Here is an 18057-nt window from a genome sequence, read left to right as displayed (position 1 = left end):
AGTCAGTCTTCTAAAGAGCAACTAGACACACAACAGTAAAAGAAACAGCTTCAGCTTTCAACATCCGAGGGGAAATTAGTTTTAATCTAGAATTTTATACCCAGTCAAAGTATCCAGCAAATGAAAACAAATCAAAGAAAAAAGATATCTTCACAATGAAAAAAGGAAATGTAATTATAGTACAGTACACAAAGGCATATTCTGAAGTATTCAGCAATATAGATACTAACTACTAATTTAACTAAGAAACTGTGACATCTATATTAGGAGAATAGAAGAAAAATAATTTGCAATGTTTGTATATGTTTGCTAGTTTGGAAATAAGAAAGCTAAATGCTTTTCTATTACACACAGAAATGATTCAAGTACAAAACCATATCAAGATATGGCATCGTAAACATACGATTTATAAATATTGAGATAAATTCAAGAAGAAACCACACTGTGGTAAGAGACTGGAAGAAGAGCTAATTAAAAAACTATGAAATGTTAGTAATATATATAGCATATTTTTAATATATAGTAATACGAAAACTAATGAAACTATTGTTTTTTATTCTAACCTTTAGGTCCTCTTGATTTTTAAAAATTTGGTATTTAAATTTGCAACATAAAAAATGGACACCTACAACAATCTCAAACACAAATTTTAAAATGTTTTTATTTGTATTCATTTTCATGTAGTTTATAATTTTGTTTCAATTATAAGGCATAGTTTGTTTTATACATCAGAAAAGATAACAGAAGAAAACATTGGCCAAGTGAAAGTAGCATGCTTAAAAGATAAAAGAATAACTATAGCTATGGATATTACTGATGTTCAATATTGCTCACAATATGCTTTGTTTCATTGTGTCATAAGCATAGCAGTAGAGAAATATTTCTTCTTAAACGTTGTGATTTAGAAATAAATGACATGGTTTTCAAATACGAGTATACAGAATGTTAGAGTAACTTTGAAAATGTAGAGATGCCTTCTAAAATAGAGCAAGTACACTATATAGACAGAAGTGATTAGGGTCATGAAGTGCAAGATCTGAAATAAATCAAAACTTCCGATTTTTATGAGATATAATAGTAATTAATTGCTTAGGTAGTTTGAAATAATTAAAATCTTAACACTATTATTTAGAAACAAGTACTAATTAAATGAAACCTAGCTGTTATTAATGAAGAATATCATAAAACATTGTAAAACCACAGGGATACACTACTCTAAAATAATGCTTGAAATAGTATAGTATCTTCAATTTGAGATTTAAAAGTAAACTCATGGCAATATGGTTATATAACACACCAAAAGTACATGAAACTATAAACAGACTTTACTGAATATTAAATCCAAAGCTATTTGGGAAGGAGGAATTTTCTTCACCCTTCCTCCTGGGGCCCTGTGCCTGAATATCCGGGATAATTGGTTTCAAGAACTTAAACGCACTGGTCTCAGAGCCTCCCGACAGACACACCTCATATTTATAGCTCTGGGACAGGGTCCCGGTGCCACTTATGTCCACCAGATGCCCTGGAAAGGGACCCTCGGGCACCGAGCAGCGACCCACCGACGCCGCCCTGCTCCTCCTGCACAGCCGCACCGCCACGAACAGGAGCACCGAGAACAGGAAGAGCGACGACACCGAGGCCAACGCCACCACCAGGTAGACGGTGAGCGAGTCGGCCTGGGCCTGGGCCGGGGCCGCCTCCGGGAGCGGCAGGTAGGGCTGGGAGAAGCCGTCCACCAGGAGCACGTGCAGCGTGGCGGTGGCCGAGCGCGGGGGCTCGCCATTGTCCTTGACCAGCACCACCAGCCTGTGCTTGGCCGCGTCGCGCTCGCTCAGCAGCCTGGCGGTGCGCACCTCGCCATTGTGCGCCCACACGCCGAACAGCCCGGGCTCCGTGGCCTTGAGCAGCTGGAACGACAGCCAGGCGTTCTGGCCCGAGTCGCCGTCCACCGCCACCACCTTGCTCACCAGGTAGCCCGGCTCGGCCGCCCGGGGCACCAGCTCGGTGCAGGGCGCGGAGCCGTTCTGCAGCGGGTACAGCACGAAGGGCGAGTTGTCGTTGGCGTCCAGCACCAGCACGCGCACCAGCGCCTCGCTGCTCAGCGCCGGGGAGCCGCGGTCTGTGGCGCCCACGCGGAACTCGAACGCCTGCAGGGCCTCGTAGTCCAGCGCCCGGAGGGCGAACAGCTGTCCGTTGTCCGCGTTGATGGAGACCAGGGAGGCGAGGGGCAGGTGCGGGTCCTGGGGCGGCAGCAGCGAGTAGGTGACCTGGGCGTTGCTGCCTGAGTCTCTGTCTGTGGCGCTGACGCTGCCGATGTGCAGGGCGGGGCTGTTGTTCTCGCGGACGAACAGGGTGTAGGAGGTTTGAGTGAAGGCAGGGGCGTTGTCGTTGACGTCGGAGACCCACACGGTTAGGTTGTGCTGGGTTTTCAGCCTGGGTGTCCCCAAGTCCGTGACGGTGATGGTGATGTTGTACTCGGCTCTACTCTCTCTGTCTAGCGCCCCTTCTGTCATTAGGATGTAAAAATTCTCCACGGAAGGTTTTAGTAGGAATGGCAGATTCTCTTGAATGTAGCAAACCATCTTTCCATTTTCCCCAGAGTCTCTGTCTTTAATCTTAAAAACAGCAAGTGCCGTCTCAGGAGAGTTCTCAGCAATATAGTTGGAAAATGATGACATGATGAGTTCAGGGGGATTGTCATTGATGTCCAGTACTTCCACCAAAACCCTACATCTTGCAGAAAGGCCACCACCGTCTATTGCCTGTATATTTAATTTGTAAGAATTTACTGACTCATAATCAAGCAACTCTCTGAGAAAGATTTCCCCAGAAAAAGGATTGATTTGAAAGGTTGTTCGAATATTTTCTGAGGCATCAAAAAACGAATAGGCTACTTCTCCATAGACCCCAGAGTCTACATCTTCTGCCGATACCTTAACAATAAGGGACCCTACCGGGCTGTTTTCTGGAGCCTGGGTCTCATAGAGCGCCTCTGTAAACTGTGGGGCATTGTCATTGACGTCCAAGACCAAGATGTTTACAGTAGAGGTCGCAGACCTGGGTGGAGATCCACCATCCAGCGCTGTGAGGGTTAAGCTGAGTTCTCCCTGTTCTTCCCGATCCAGTGCTTTGTCCAACACTAGCTCCGGATATATCATGCCTTCATCACTGCCACTAATTTTAATATGGAAAAAAGAGTTGGGACTGATCGTGTAGTTTTGGATACTGTTAAGTCCTCCATCTGGATCCTGTGCTCTTTCTAGTCGAAATGCTGCCCCTTCAGCTGTATTTTCTGGTATTTTTAAGGCTGTTTCTTTCTCCTGAAATACTGGTGAGTGATCATTTATGTCCCTAACTCTCAGCTCAGCCCGGTAAATCTGAAAGGGATCATCCATTAAAATTTGGAAATACAGTATACAGGGCTCTGTGGAGCCACACAGCTTCTCTCGGTCCAGTTTCTCATTTGTGAGCAAATTCCCAGTCTGTGAATCCAGGAGCAGATATTGTTTGTTATCATCGGAAACCACCCTGGTTCCCCTTGCAGCCAGCTCCCCCTCTGCTATTTCCAGATCCTTTGCCAGATTGACCACAAAGGATCCTCTCTCTGCTTCCTCCACCACCGAATAACGTCTAAACCCAGAACCTGCCAAAGACACTCCCCAAAAAACATAAAAAAACAGGACTTGCCTTTGTCTTGGAAAGCACAGCACTGTGACTGCCATAGCTTCTGAATACGTTTTTCCTGGTTGGTTACGACCACAGCTCCCAGCAAAAGAACAGCAGTAGGAAACCCTACACCTTACGCCGTGTAGCACAGGGGTCTTATTTGTCCATTTCTTTTCCCAATCTTGGGCAGCTACAGCTTCTAAGTTCATCGGTCTGTGACTTACACAGCATCCTCAGGTCAGTCCCCAAATCGTCTCTTTAGGCTGCAGCGCCACCGTGTGGCCTCCAGCAGATTTCAGTAGTTGTACCCATTTGTGTGTGTGTATTCAATTTTCCTTTAGAGCCTCATTTAAATTTTTCATTTTTATTTTCCTTTGTCTTGTAAGTATTAACTTTGAGACAGAGAAATGGTCACATTGTTGAGATTCTCCAATTCATTTTAGGAAAAGCATTTAAACTGTCCCTCCTCTATGCTCTCATAAAAACTTGTGTATACCACTATGATTGCCCTGTAAATTCTATTGCTTCTTATTTCATGCCAGTCTGTTTCTTCTTCAATATGTGGGCTACTTCAGGATAGGATAACTAGTCATCTCTGGGTGATAAATCATAGATGCAGTAAATACCGGCTGCATTAGAACATGCATAAATAAACTCAGGTGGGTAGAACATGAAACATTTTTCAGTTCCTTTCAATTGCTACCATTTGAAAAATTTTGTTCTTTCACTTGCTCTTTGCAATTTGTTTCCTTACTTTCATTTGTCTTTGTTTTTTTCTGTTTTAGGTTCAAAGTAACTTACAGGGTTAAATAAGAGATTTATCCTTATTTTAAGGTCCCCTCTTAATTAAAATTTAGCAGGTTCTAATTTCTCTGCACCAAATAAAGAGAGGTAAAGAGCAGATCACACTAACACCTATCTGGACACTATTAAAATTAAGAACAGAGTTATAATGTATTTTTTACATAGAATCTTATTCCAAGGGCTTATATATAGAAAGAAGTTCTATTTTTCTAACATAGGCAAGGGAAAAAGATTAAATCAAGGAATGTTGTGGAGGAAAGGCTAGACACTACCAACACACTCTTCTAATTGTTAAATTTAAAAGCCACACAACATAAACCTCTATTTTGTGATTGCTATTGTTTTTCCAACTGAATGGCACTGGGCTGTTGGCCATAAAAAAATTTAACAGGAATCTCAGGAACCTCTGATTTATTTATACAGAATTTAATGGAGCAAATTAAATATTTTCACACGATCCTATAGAATGACTAAACTTACCCCTTTCCGTTTTTGATGGAAGGGGGAGTTTCCAGACAGAAGCCCATTTACACATGCTCAATGCCTTACAGCTGCTTTTCTTCTGAGGCTGATTAGAGGTTTATCATATCACTTATGACAGAAACATTATATTTCAAATAGGAAACAATCAATGCTGAGAAAGTAGATTTTTTTTAAAAAGGTAAAGTTTAAGAAAATTGTTTTAATTAACATTAAGGATGGCAAACCATTAAGAATACCGGTTTCAAAATAGAAGGAATAGCAATTAGTAACAGCACATATTACATGCAGCAGATTATTTAAACAAGTAAAAAGTTCTTGGAAAAGAACTAATGAACAATATAGACACAATGAATAAAAAGTTAATAAAGACATTTACACCTAGCAAAAAAGTATAATAGTGCCAACTTTGAAAAAAATTCTATTTCACTCATGGGATTCCAGCAAGAAATGCATAGACAGGATACAAAATTTAAAAAAAGTTAACTTGTAAAGTTAAGCATAATATGCAAAGTTGAAGATGAATCAAACAAAAAAAGCCTCTTTTTGGTGGTGGGCATACACAATGTAGTTAACTAAGAAGAATATATTAAAGAAATAAATGTCTTTATTAAATGAGTCCCTTTCAATAATTAAATCCAAAACTATTCTGGAAAGTAGAAGTTTCCTCTATTTCTTTCCCACAGCTTTGGGGCTGGAGGTGGGGGATAACTGGCTTCAAGAACTTGAACTCGCGAGTCTCTGAATCTCTCATCAGACACACCTCGTACTGGTAGCTCTGGGACAGGGTCCCGGTGCCGCTCACGTCCACCAGATGCCCCGGAAAGGGACCCTCGGGCACCGGGCAGCGACCCACCGACGCCGCCCGGCTCCTCCTGCACAGCCGCACCGCCACGAACAGGAGCACCGAGAACAGGAAGAGCGACGACACCGAGGCCAACGCCACCACCAGGTAGACGGTGAGCGAGTCGGCCTGGGCCTGGGCCGGGGCCGCCTCCGGGAGCGGCAGGTAGGGCTGGGAGAAGCCGTCCACCAGGAGCACGTGCAGCGTGGCGGTGGCCGAGCGCGGGGGCTCGCCATTGTCCTTGACCAGCACCACCAGCCTGTGCTTGGCCGCGTCGCGCTCGCTCAGCAGCCTGGCGGTGCGCACCTCGCCATTGTGCGCCCACACGCCGAACAGCCCGGGCTCCGTGGCCTTGAGCAGCTGGAACGACAGCCAGGCGTTCTGGCCCGAGTCGCCGTCCACCGCCACCACCTTGCTCACCAGGTAGCCCGGCTCGGCCGCCCGGGGCACCAGCTCGGTGCAGGGCGCGGAGCCGTTCTGCAGCGGGTACAGCACGAAGGGCGAGTTGTCGTTGGCGTCCAGCACCAGCACGCGCACCAGCGCCTCGCTGCTCAGCGCCGGGGAGCCGCGGTCTGTGGCGCCCACGCGGAACTCGAACGCCTGCAGGGCCTCGTAGTCCAGCGCCCGGAGGGCGAACAGCTGTCCGTTGTCCGCGTTGATGGAGACCAGGGAGGCGAGGGGCAGGTGCGGGTCCTGGGGCGGCAGCAGCGAGTAGGTGACCTGGGCGTTGCTGCCCGAGTCTCTGTCTGTGGCGCTGACGCTGCCGATGTGCAGGGCGGGGCTGTTGTTCTCGCGGACGAACAGGGTGTAGGAGGTTTGTGTGAAGGCGGGGGCGTTGTCATTGACGTCGGAGACCAGCACGGTTATGCTGTGCTCGGTTTTCAGCCTTGGGTTCCCCAAGTCAGTGACGGTGATGGTGATGTTGTACTCGGCTCTGCTCTCTCTGTCCAGCGCACCTTCAGTCATTAGGATGTAAAAATTGTCAACAGATGGTTTCAGAAAAAAAGGCAGATTATCTTGAATATAGCAAACCATCTTTCCGTTTTCTCCAGAGTCTCTGTCTTTGATCTTAAAAACAGCCAGTATCATCCCAGGAGAGTTTTCAGCAACAGAGTTGGAAAGTGATGATACGATCAGTTCAGGAGGATTGTCATTGGTATCTAATACCTCTACCACAACTGTGCATCTTGCAGAAAGGCCTCCACCGTCCATTGCCTGTATATTTATTTTGTAAGAACGTACTAGCTCATAATCAAGCAATTCTCTGAGAAGGATTTCCCCAGAAAGAGGATTGATTTGAAAGGTTGTCACAATATCTTCAGAAGCATCAAAAAACGAATAGGCTACTTCTCCATTGACCCCAGAGTCTACATCTTCTGCCGATACCTTAACAATAAGGGACCCTACCGGGCTGTTTTCTGGAGCCTGGGTCTCATAGAGCGCCTCTGTAAACTGTGGGGCATTGTCATTGACGTCCAAGACCAAGATGTTTACAGTAGAGGTCCCAGACCTGGGTGGAGATCCACCATCCAGCGCTGTGAGGGTTAAGCTGAGTTCTCCCTGTTCTTCCCGATCCAGTGCTTTGTCCAACACTAGCTCCGGATATATCATGCCTTCATCACTGCCACTAATTTTAATATGGAAAAAAGAGTTGGGACTGATCGTGTAGTTTTGGATACTGTTAAGTCCCCCATCTGGATCCTGTGCTCTTTCTAGTCGAAATGCTGCCCCTTCAGCTGTATTTTCTGATATTTTTAAGACTATCTCTTTGTCTCGAAACACTGGTGAGTGATCATTTATGTCCCTAACTCTCAGCTCAGCCCGGTAAATCTGAAAGGGTTCATCCATTAAAATTTGGAAATACAGTATACAGGGCTCTGTGGAGCCACACAGCTTCTCTCGGTCCAGTTTCTCATTTGTGAGCAAATTCCCAGTCTGTGAATCCAGGAGCAGGTATTGTTTGTTATCATCGGAAACCACCCTGGTTCCCCTTGCAGCCAGCTCCCCCTCTGCTATTCCCAGATCCTTTGCCAGATTGACCACAAAGGATCCTCTTTCTGCTTCCTCCACCACCGAATAACGTCCAGACCCAGAACCTGCCAAGGACACTCCCCCAAAAACAAAAAGAAACAGGACTTGCCTTTGTCTTGGGAAGCTGAACCCTCTGGCCTCCATAGCAGCTGCTTTCCTTAATGTCAGTTGCAGTCACAGTGCTCCAGCACACACAGCAATCATAAATCCAAACTTAGGTGTAGCAGGGATATAGGATTTTTAATTTTTCCTTTTCCAGTCAGGGGCTGCTACAGCTTTTCTTCTCAGCCCATCTGTCTCGATCTTTCCTTTTTGTCAAGGACTTGGGTAACATTCTGGTCGATTTTGTTCCTCCATCTCTTTAGCCTGCAGCGCCACCTTGTGGCTTCCAACACACTCAAATGGCTGTGCCCAATTTTTGTGTTTCGTCTATATTCATAAAAATTGTTTATTGCTTCATGAGAAAAGGTAAAAATTGAACAGTTGAAAAAGTGTTTTTAGCAATAACCCTGTTCATTTCTGTGTTAGATTTGGCTCTGTACTAGGCCTTTCGTGTCTGACACAACTCATGCAAAAAAAGGGAAAATTGTGGGTGCCTTCTGGAACCACCAAAATAATATATTTTATTTTGTCAGAATCATTGGGCATAGGAACACCAAAAATTAACAACAAAAAACTTATTTCACATTTTCTTCAAAAAAAGTCTTCAAAATCTCATTAGATTGCCTAACCAGAATCACCGCTCTGCAGTCCAGAACCAAGCGTTTAGACTGTCTCACTACTGCACTTCTCTAAAACGTATGCAAACAACTATGTTTACTCTGTAAATATTACTGCTTCCCATTTCATGCCAGTTTGTCCCTTCATCAATGTGTGAACTACTTGAGAACAACTATGCCTTACTCATTTTCGGTTGGCAAATCAGCCACTCACTAAATGCTTGCCATATTAAGGTATGCATAAATAAACTCTAGGGAGTAGGAAATGAAACAATATTCAGTGCCTTTCCATCTCTGCTACTTGAAAATTGTTTAATTTACTCATACTTTACAATTTGTTTCTTTTTTCTTATATTAGCTTTAAAATAACTTGCAAAGTTAAAGAAGGGACTGACTGATATCTATTTTAAGGTCCCTTTTCGTGGAAATCTAGTAGGCCTTAATTTACATGATGGAGGAAACTGAGAGAGGATCCTCTGTGGTCAGTCTGGCAAAGGATCTGGGACTAGCAGAGGCGAAGCTGGCTACAAGGGGAACCGGGGTGGTCCGTTTTGATGGAAATCTAGTAGGCCCTACTTTCTCTGAACCAAATAAGGGGAAGGAAAAAACAGATCAAGCAAGCACCTATCCTGACACTATTGAAAGTGAGAACAAATTATAAAATCTGACCCACATAGAATTTTATTCAAAGGCCTTATGTCTAGAAAGAAGCTCAATTTTTCTCATAATAAGCAAGAAATGCAGATTAAACATAGGGTTGTTTTACAGAGAAAGGCTGTATACCGCCGACATATGCCGTGATGTCTATAAAAGCCAAACCGTATAAACCTCTCCTTGATGAGTTCTATATTTTCCAACTTAATGAGACTGAGTTATTGGCCATTAAAAACATAACAGAAACCTCTGATTTTTAAATTCAGAATTAGAAACAATAAATTTTTAAATAATTTTTACATAATACTTTTGCCATTGGCTACAAACATAAACACATTTACACATACTCAACATCTTACAATAACTTCTCTTTATTTTTAGATAAGCCTGGTTAAAGATTTCTCATATCACTTACAACAGAAATATTATATTTTATTTAGGGAGATATCAACACAGGGAAAATAGAACTTTTTAAAAGAAGGTATCTTTGAATGGGCACATTGGCTTATGCTTGTAATCCTAGAATTTTGAGAGGCCAAGGATGGAGGATGACTTGACCCCAGGAGTTCAAGACCAGCCTGGGCAACCTAACAATTTCCATCTCTACAAAAGATTAGCCAGGTGTGGTGATCCAAGCTACTCAAGGGCTGAGGTGGGAACATCGCTTGAGCCTGGGAGGCAGAGAGAGCAGTGAGCCAAGATTGTGCCACTGCACTCCAGCCTAGGTGACAGAGTAAGACCCTGTCTAAAAAGCAAAAAAAGGAAAGAAATTTTAAGAAAATGTTATAAAATTCAGATTCAAAAATCAACAAGAATACAAATTTTGAAAGAAAATTAGAAAACAGAACTGTAACGTAGTAAACCTAATAGATGCAGCAAGCTATTTTAATGCTCGAAGTACTAGGAAACTGAGAACTACCATGAATAATGGAGCAAAAAATGAATAGAAAGTGAATAACATATAAAGACAAAAATTTTAAATGATATCAACTTTGAAGATAAAGTCTATATTGTTAATTGGAATTATATGAAAACACGGCTTTGAGTTAAATACGAGGAAAAGGGAAACTGAACTTCACGATATAATCGGAACTAACTATCAGAGAAAAGTAACCCCTTCTGGGTGGTGGTGAGCACGAACATTTTAATCAACGCGACAACAATAAAAAGTTTAGTTATTCAACCAATGGGTTCCTACAAATAATTAAATCCAAAGCTACTGTGAAGTGTGGAATTTTAATTTATTTAGTTCCCAGTTCCCTAAGAGGGGAAGTTGGGGATAATGGGTTTCAGGAACTTGAACTCATTTGTCCCGGAACCTCCCGACAGACACACCTCGTACTGGTAGCTCTGGGACAGGGTCCCGGTGCCGCTCACGTCCACCAGATGCCCCGGAAAGGGACCCTCGGGCACCGAGCAGCGACCCACCGACGCCGCCCTGCTCCTCCTGCACAGCCGCACCGCCACGAACAGGAGCACCGAGAACAGGAAGAGCGACGACACCGAGGCCAACGCCACCACCAGGTAGACGGTGAGCGAGTCGGCCTGGGCCTGGGCCGGGGCCGCCTCCGGGAGCGGCAGGTAGGGCTGGGAGAAGCCGTCCACCAGGAGCACGTGCAGCGTGGCGGTGGCCGAGCGCGGGGGCTCGCCATTGTCCTTGACCAGCACCACCAGCCTGTGCTTGGCCGCGTCGCGCTCGCTCAGCAGCCTGGCGGTGCGCACCTCGCCATTGTGCGCCCACACGCCGAACAGCCCGGGCTCCGTGGCCTTGAGCAGCTGGAACGACAGCCAGGCGTTCTGGCCCGAGTCGCCGTCCACCGCCACCACCTTGCTCACCAGGTAGCCCGGCTCGGCCGCCCGGGGCACCAGCTCGGTGCAGGGCGCGGAGCCGTTCTGCAGCGGGTACAGCACGAAGGGCGAGTTGTCGTTGGCGTCCAGCACCAGCACGCGCACCAGCGCCTCGCTGCTCAGCGCCGGGGAGCCGCGGTCTGTGGCGCCCATGCGGAACTCGAACGCCTGCAGGGCCTCGTAGTCCAGCGCCCGGAGGGCGAACAGCTGTCCGTTGTCCGCGTTGATGGAGACCAGGGAGGCGAGGGGCAGGTGCGGGTCCTGGGGCGGCAGCAGCGAGTAGGTGACCTGGGCGTTGCTGCCTGAGTCTCTGTCTGTGGCGCTGACGCTGCCGATGTGCAGGGCGGGGCTGTTGTTCTCGCGGACGAACAGGGTGTAGGAGGTTTGTGTGAAGGCGGGGGCGTTGTCATTGACATCCGATATCTGCACTGTTAAGTTGTATTCCGTTTGCAGCCTCGGAGTCCCCATATCTGTGACGGTCAGGGTGATATTATATTCAGCTTTTGCCTCTCTGTCGAGTGCTCTCTCTGTCACCAAGGTGTAAAAGTTCTTGACTGAGGGTTTTAGAAGAAAGGGAAGGTCTTCCTGGATGGAGGAAATCGTCTTCCCATTGTTCCCGGAGTCAGGATCTGAAACGCTGAAAACAGCAACTACAATCTCAGGCGAGTTCTCTGGGATGGGGCTGGTGAGTGCAGACATGGTCACCTGTGGAGGATTGTCATTCACGTCCACCACCTGCAGGAGAAGAGTGCACTTTCCTGAAAGACCTCCCCCATCTGCGGCCTTGATGTCCACTTCATAAGACATAGTTGTTTCAAAATCTAATTGTTTTCTCAGTCGAATTTCTCCCGTCATAGGATTTACCTCCAAAGTCTTGTTGATATCCTCCGAAGGCTGAAAGAGTGTGTATGATATTTTCCCATTGGCTCCGCTGTCTAAATCCCTGGCGGAGACGGTGGCAACCAGGGAGCCAAGGGGGCTGTTCTCTGGAATCTGCACTTTGTAAATGGGCTGCTCAAACTCAGGGGCGTTATCATTGATGTCCACCACTTCAATGCGGACCTGGGCGGTTCCAGATCGCGGTGGAGAACCTCCATCCAGCGCTGTCAGGGTCAATCTTAGTTGAGGCTCCTCCTCCCGATCCAGCTCTTTATCCAACACTAGCTCAGGATATTTTCTGCCATCATTGCGTTCTCTGGTTAGAACCCGGAAATAGGAACTCGGGCTGATTTTATAGTTTTGAATATTATTGCTTCCTACGTCCATGTCCACAGCATGATACAGAGGGAACTCAGTTCCTAGAGGACTGTTTTCTAGTATTTTTAGAACCATTTCCTTCTCAGTGAACACGGGAGAATGGTCATTTATATCTATCACCCTCAGTTCAGCCTGAACTATTTCTAAGGGGTTTTCCATTAACACTTGGAAATGTAGTATGCAAGGCTCAGTGGGACCGCATAGCTCCTCTCGATCTAGCTTCTCATTTATGAGCAAATCCCCAGTTTGAACCTTGAGCTGCAAATGCTGTTTGTTCCCCTGGGAAATGATCCTGGTCCCGCGGCTGGACATCTCTGTCAACCTCAACCCCAGGTCTTTTCCTAGATTTGCCACAAAAGAGCCTCTCTCGGTTTCTTCCGCTATGGAATAGGGCCCCAACTCGGCGCCCGCCCCAGACAAGCTCAGCAAAACAAAGAAAACAAGGACTTGCCTTTGTCTCCGATTGTGCATCCACCCAATCTCCATTGCTCTTTCCTGAAAACTTGGTTCACAGAAGCTTCATGTACCCCCAGGATCCTCGTAGCACGGTTTTGCAGTCCAGAATGTCAGAACCAAGCAGCTCACTGGTGTCTTAAAGAGGTTTCACACTGGCATTTGCTCTGGCTCAGCTATTGTTTTGCTTCCGGGCTTTGGGAAACGGTTTGCTGGATTGTGGAGCTGGGTGGGCAATTGTATTTTCCATCATCTTAGCCTGCAGCGCCACCATGCGTTCTCACTGAGTCATATTTTCTGGTTTAATTTTGGAGACAAAATTCTTCTAAATGTACTGAATAAGCTATGCAATTTGAAACACTGAGTCCTATTTTCATGTGTCTTTTATGTGAACAGATGGACCTCTGTGATGTTGCAAGGGAAGAGTAAAAGGACCAAACAGTCACATGTTATTGACTGTTTAATGCTGTTGCGTTGTTAGTGATTAAATAAAAGATTTTAATTGAAATTAACATTTAATTTGAAGAGAAATACATACTTAGGGTCAAAATGTTTCTTTCCTATTTGAATCATCTAGCCCAAAATATCACGAACAAACTGTTTCTGAAGTGACATGGGAACAATTTCACAAGCGCATATTTGTCATTCTACATGTTACAGACTCTAGGTAGAAACTATCGCTGCAATCAGTAGTACTTCTAAAGAGGATAGTTAACTAATGCTTTATTAGAGAGCAATTTACTTCCTCATTATCACCTAGGTCTGAGAACTGAGATTTTCACAACTTTCAAATTATTGGAAAGTCATTTCCCAAATAGGTAGATCTGGAGTTTGGGCCTGCCACACTTTTTGGATTGTTTTTTTTATCATGACAAGAATAATTTTGGTTTTATTCTAGTTAGAAACCAGATATATAGAGATGTAATTAAAATCATACAATACAATCTACTCTTAACTATATGCACCTAGTATGTACCCAGGAAAAATTTTTAAAAATACAGTCTACCCATTTGAAATATCTAGAAATCAGATATACTGAGATATAATTAAAATCATACAATACAATCCACTCTTAAATATATGCACCTACTATGTACCCAGGAAAATTTTTAAAAATGCAGTCTACCCATTTGAAATACATGATTCAGGCCAGGTGCAGTGACTCAAGCCTGTAATTCCAGCACTTCAGGAGGCTGAGGTTGGCGATCACCAAGTCAGGAGTTTGAGGCCAGGCTGCCAACATAGTGAAGCCGCATCTCTACTAAAAACATAAAAAAATCATATACACCATGGAATACTATGCAGCAATAAAAAACGATGAGTTCGTGTCCTTTGTAGACACATGGATGATCTGGAAACCATCATTCTCAGCAAACAGACACAAGAACAGAAAACCAAACACTGCATGTTTTCACTCATAGGCGGGTGATGAACAATGAGAACACGGGCACAGGGAAGGGAACCACACTACTGGGGTAGGTGGTGGGGTGGAGGGGAGGGAAGAGGAGGAACAGTGGGGAGACTCAGAGTTTGGGGAGGGATAACACGGGGAGAAATGCCTTATGTATTGGGGGGATGGATACAGCAAACCACCATGGCACATATGTACCTGTGCAACAATCCTTCAGGATGCAGGATGTGCACATGCACCCCAGAGCCCAAGTACAATAAAAAAAGAAGAAGAAGAAAAATACAAAAAATATCTCAGGAGGCTGAGGCAGAAGAATTGCTTGAACCCAGGAGGTGGAGGTTGCAGTGAGCGGAGATTGCACCAATGCACTTCAGCCTGACTGAAGGGAGACGCCGTCTCAAAAATAAATAAGTAAAATATTTGATTCAATGGCTTATGATATATAGAATTGTGCATTCAATGGCTTATGATATATGAGTTGTGAATCCATCATCACAATTTAGAACATTTTGATTACCTCAAAATAACTCTGTATCCTTTAACTATTACTCCTTATCCCCCAACAATTCCCTCATCCCTCTATGCTGAGCCTTAAGCAACCATTAATCTACTCCTTGTCTCCATAGAGTTTCCTATTCTGGACTTCCATATTATGGAATAATATAACATGTGGACTTTTGTGGCTGGCTTAATTCTCTTAGCATAATGCTTTCGAGGTTCATCCAAGTTGTATCATGTATCAATATTTAATTTCTATTTTTGACCAAATAATATTTCATCATATAGAATATCACATTTCTATTATCAATTCACCTACTGATACACACTTGGATTGTTTTCACTTTTTTGGCTATTATGAATAATGCTGCTATGGACATTCACGTACAACTGTCTATGTGGGTGAATGTTTTCATTTCTTTCTTTTCCTTTTTTTTTTTGTTTTTTGAGACAGAGTCTGGCTGTGTCATCCAGGCTGCAGTGCAGTGGCACAATCCCGGCTCACTGCAACCTCTGCCTCTTCAGTTCAAGCAATTCTTGTGCTTCAGTCTCCCAAGTAGCTGGGATTACAGGTGCCCAACACCATGTTCAGCTAATATTTTTCTATTTTTAGTAGAGACGGGGTTTTGCCGTGTTGGCCAGGCTAGTCTCAAACTCCTGACCTCAGACGATCTGCCTGCCTCGGCCTCCTAAAGTGCTGGGGTTACAGGTATGAACCACTGCCCCGGTCTTGTTTTCATTTCTTAAGAGTGGAATTTCTGGATCATGTGATATTCCTATGTTTATTTGAGGAACTGCCAAGACTGTTTTACAAAGTGTCTACACCGTCTTATATTTCCAGCCACGGTGTGTTAGGATTCCAATTTTTCTGTATTCTCCTAATACTTGTTATCTAACTTTTTGATTATAGCCATTCTAGTGGGTGTGAGTGGTGTCTTGCAATTTTGATTTGTATTTCCCATATGACTAACGATGTTGAGTATTTTTTCATGTGTCTATTGACCACTTGCATATCTACCTTGAAGAAATCTCGTGTTAGATTTTTGCCCATTTTAATTGGGTTATTTGTCTTTTATAATGTAATTGTAAGAGTTCTTTATATATTCTAGATAAAGCCCATATTAGATTTAGATTCCTTTGTTTGGGTTTCCTGTTTTCATAATTTGAATTGCAGTGAAGATTCAGGATATCTTTCTCAATTTAGTGTTTTTTTGTTAATAACTTCTAGAAATTTGTTAATTTCTTTGCCTTTGGTTAAATCATCTAATCAATGAGGCCCAAACTGCTGGCATGAAGACCTTTCTGTGCCTTTGGCCACAGGTATTGCTGCTAGACTGGATAATTTTCTTCCAAGCAGCCAATGTGTGGTAGACAGAATAATGGCCAGCCGAAGATGTCTATCCCCTAATTCTCTAAATCTGCAAATAGGTTACCTTACATGGCAAAAGATACTTTGCAGATGTGATTAACATGTTGAGGCTGCAGTGAGCTTTGATTGAACCACAGCACTCCAGAGTGAGTGACAGAGTGAGATCCCATCTCTAAAACAAGAAGAAAAAATAACTTTTCAAAGAGGAGATTCTCCTGTATTATCTGAATGGGACAGAACACTTGCTGTCTGTGGTCAGAGGGAGCTATGACTATTAAAAGAATGATCAGAGAAGATGCGATGTTGCTGGCTTTGATGATGGACAAAGGGAGCCATAAACCAAGTAACGTGGGCAGTGTCAGAAGAGAGAAGACAAAGAAATGCATTCTCCTCTCGAGTCACAAGAATGGAATGCACCCAAACTGATACCTTGATTTTAGCTTAACAAAACCCATAGCTCAATTCTGAGCTACAGAATTGGAAGACAATGCTTTTTTATTGTTTTAAGCAATAAAGTTTTTGGAAATTTTTTATAGCATCAGTAGAAAATGAATACATATTACAAGTATGGATTCTCTTGCACACAGCAGCTGAGTCAACAGAAATTTATAATCATAATTCCATAAGAATAGTATTATCACAGCAATGCTGGAGAGTGCCTTATTCAGCTATAATGAGTAATTTTTCTTTTTTTTAATTTTATTTTTTATTTTATTTTTTTTGAGATGGAGTTTTGCTCTTGTTACCCAGGCTGGAGTGCAATGGCACGATCTCGGCTAACCGCAACCTCCGCCTCCTGGGTTCAAGCAATTCTCCTGCCTCAGCCTCCTGAGTAGCTGGGATTACAGGCACATGCCACCATGCCCAGCTAATTTTTTGTATTTTTAGTAGAGACAGGGTTTCACCATGTTGACCAGGATGGTCTCAATCTCTCAACCTCGTGATCCACCCACCTCGGCCTCCCAAAGTGCTGGGATTACAGGCTTTAGCCACCGTGCCCGGCAAGTAATTTTTCTTATAATAAGGTCATTTATGACCCACACACATGTATTTTCAGCATAATTTTTCGGAAGAGTTGTCAAAGACATATGCTTAATTTTTAACAGAAAACAACTGGAGCCTATCAGAATTTTTTCTACTAAATTCCCCAGATCTTTCAGTTATTAAGTGATAGGAATTCCTTCACAACATTGCCTATATTTTTCAGAAATTAGTTATTTCATTTATAATTAAAACTAGAATAACAACTACTTTAAAATGTTTCAAAAGAAATGTGCATATAGGTATATATTTAATACACATTACATATATATCACAAATATGTATTTGAGTTAGGAGAAAAAGTATGAAGAAAGAGCTCAGTTCAATGCAGCTGTAGAGTAAATCTATTCCCTATTCAGTCTTTCAGACTACTTCAGACTCATTTCTGCAACAATGAATGTGACATATTGACAAGATGATAAGGTATGGGAATATACTCAGACTGATTTGCTCAAAATGAAAATCACTTATGATGTCTGATCCAGCTTACTTAGGTCAGTGCTTCTATAAGAGCTTTGGGTTTTGTGGTTTGCATTAGTGTGGTCATTGGTGTAAAGACAAATATAAACTATAAACCAGAAGTTACATTTTTACATGGGTATTTAGTTCATGGAATAGAAGTAGAAATCATAGACAAATTTCACTTTCTTAGAAAAACAGTGCTACAAGTTAATGCCAATACACTATATTGGCTAAAAACTGAGGCATTACATTTAGGTAGACTTAGATTGTATTTCAGATTTTTCCTTTAATTGCTTGATAATTATAAGCAAGTTACTTAACCTTTCTAAGCCACCGTGTTTTCATATGTAAAACAGGAGATAATATACCAACACTTTTAGGGTTTGGGAAAAACTTCAAAAGATAATAAATGTAAAGCACCCTGTATACCACTGTAAACTACATTTTGACTAAATTAGAAATCAATAAATAAAAGCTTAAAAACCAGATTAAACTGAATGTTTAAGATCTGTGCTTTTTA

At 43.3% G+C, this 18057-nt stretch overlaps 3 protein-coding genes across 3 annotated transcripts; all 3 read right to left on the bottom strand.

The window, feature by feature from the left end:
• Positions 1–585: 585 nt before the first annotated feature.
• On the bottom strand, positions 586–3877 carry LOC120364686 (protocadherin beta-10). Its single transcript, XM_039471406.2, has one exon. It carries the CDS (start codon positions 3873–3875, stop codon positions 1326–1328), a length of 2550 nt encoding a protein of 849 aa, XP_039327340.1. The 5' UTR covers positions 3876–3877; the 3' UTR covers positions 586–1325.
• Positions 3878–5575: 1698 nt separating this feature from the next.
• On the bottom strand, positions 5576–9446 carry PCDHB9 (protocadherin beta 9). Its single transcript, XM_039460530.2, has one exon. It carries the CDS (start codon positions 7967–7969, stop codon positions 5576–5578), a length of 2394 nt encoding a protein of 797 aa, XP_039316464.1. The 5' UTR covers positions 7970–9446.
• A 99-nt stretch (positions 9447–9545) lies between these two features.
• On the bottom strand, positions 9546–18057 carry LOC120363178 (protocadherin beta-16). Its single transcript, XM_039467372.2, has one exon. The coding sequence runs from the start codon at positions 12787–12789 to the stop codon at positions 10459–10461; it is 2331 nt and encodes a 776-aa protein (XP_039323306.2). The 5' UTR covers positions 12790–18057; the 3' UTR covers positions 9546–10458.

The sequence above is a fragment of the Saimiri boliviensis genome, chromosome 1 (genome assembly GCF_048565385.1).
Source record: "Saimiri boliviensis isolate mSaiBol1 chromosome 1, mSaiBol1.pri, whole genome shotgun sequence".
NCBI lineage: Eukaryota > Metazoa > Chordata > Mammalia > Primates > Cebidae > Saimiri > Saimiri boliviensis.
Note: the sequence above shows the minus strand (reverse complement) of the source record. Positions and strands in the feature narration are given on the sequence as shown.

Coding starts and splice junctions, on each gene's coding strand:
- LOC120364686 (XM_039471406.2), bottom strand. CDS start 3,875: ATGAACTTAGAAGCTGTAGCTGCCCAAGATTGGGAAAAGAAATGGACA.
- PCDHB9 (XM_039460530.2), bottom strand. CDS start 7,969: ATGGAGGCCAGAGGGTTCAGCTTCCCAAGACAAAGGCAAGTCCTGTTT.
- LOC120363178 (XM_039467372.2), bottom strand. CDS start 12,789: ATGGAGATTGGGTGGATGCACAATCGGAGACAAAGGCAAGTCCTTGTT.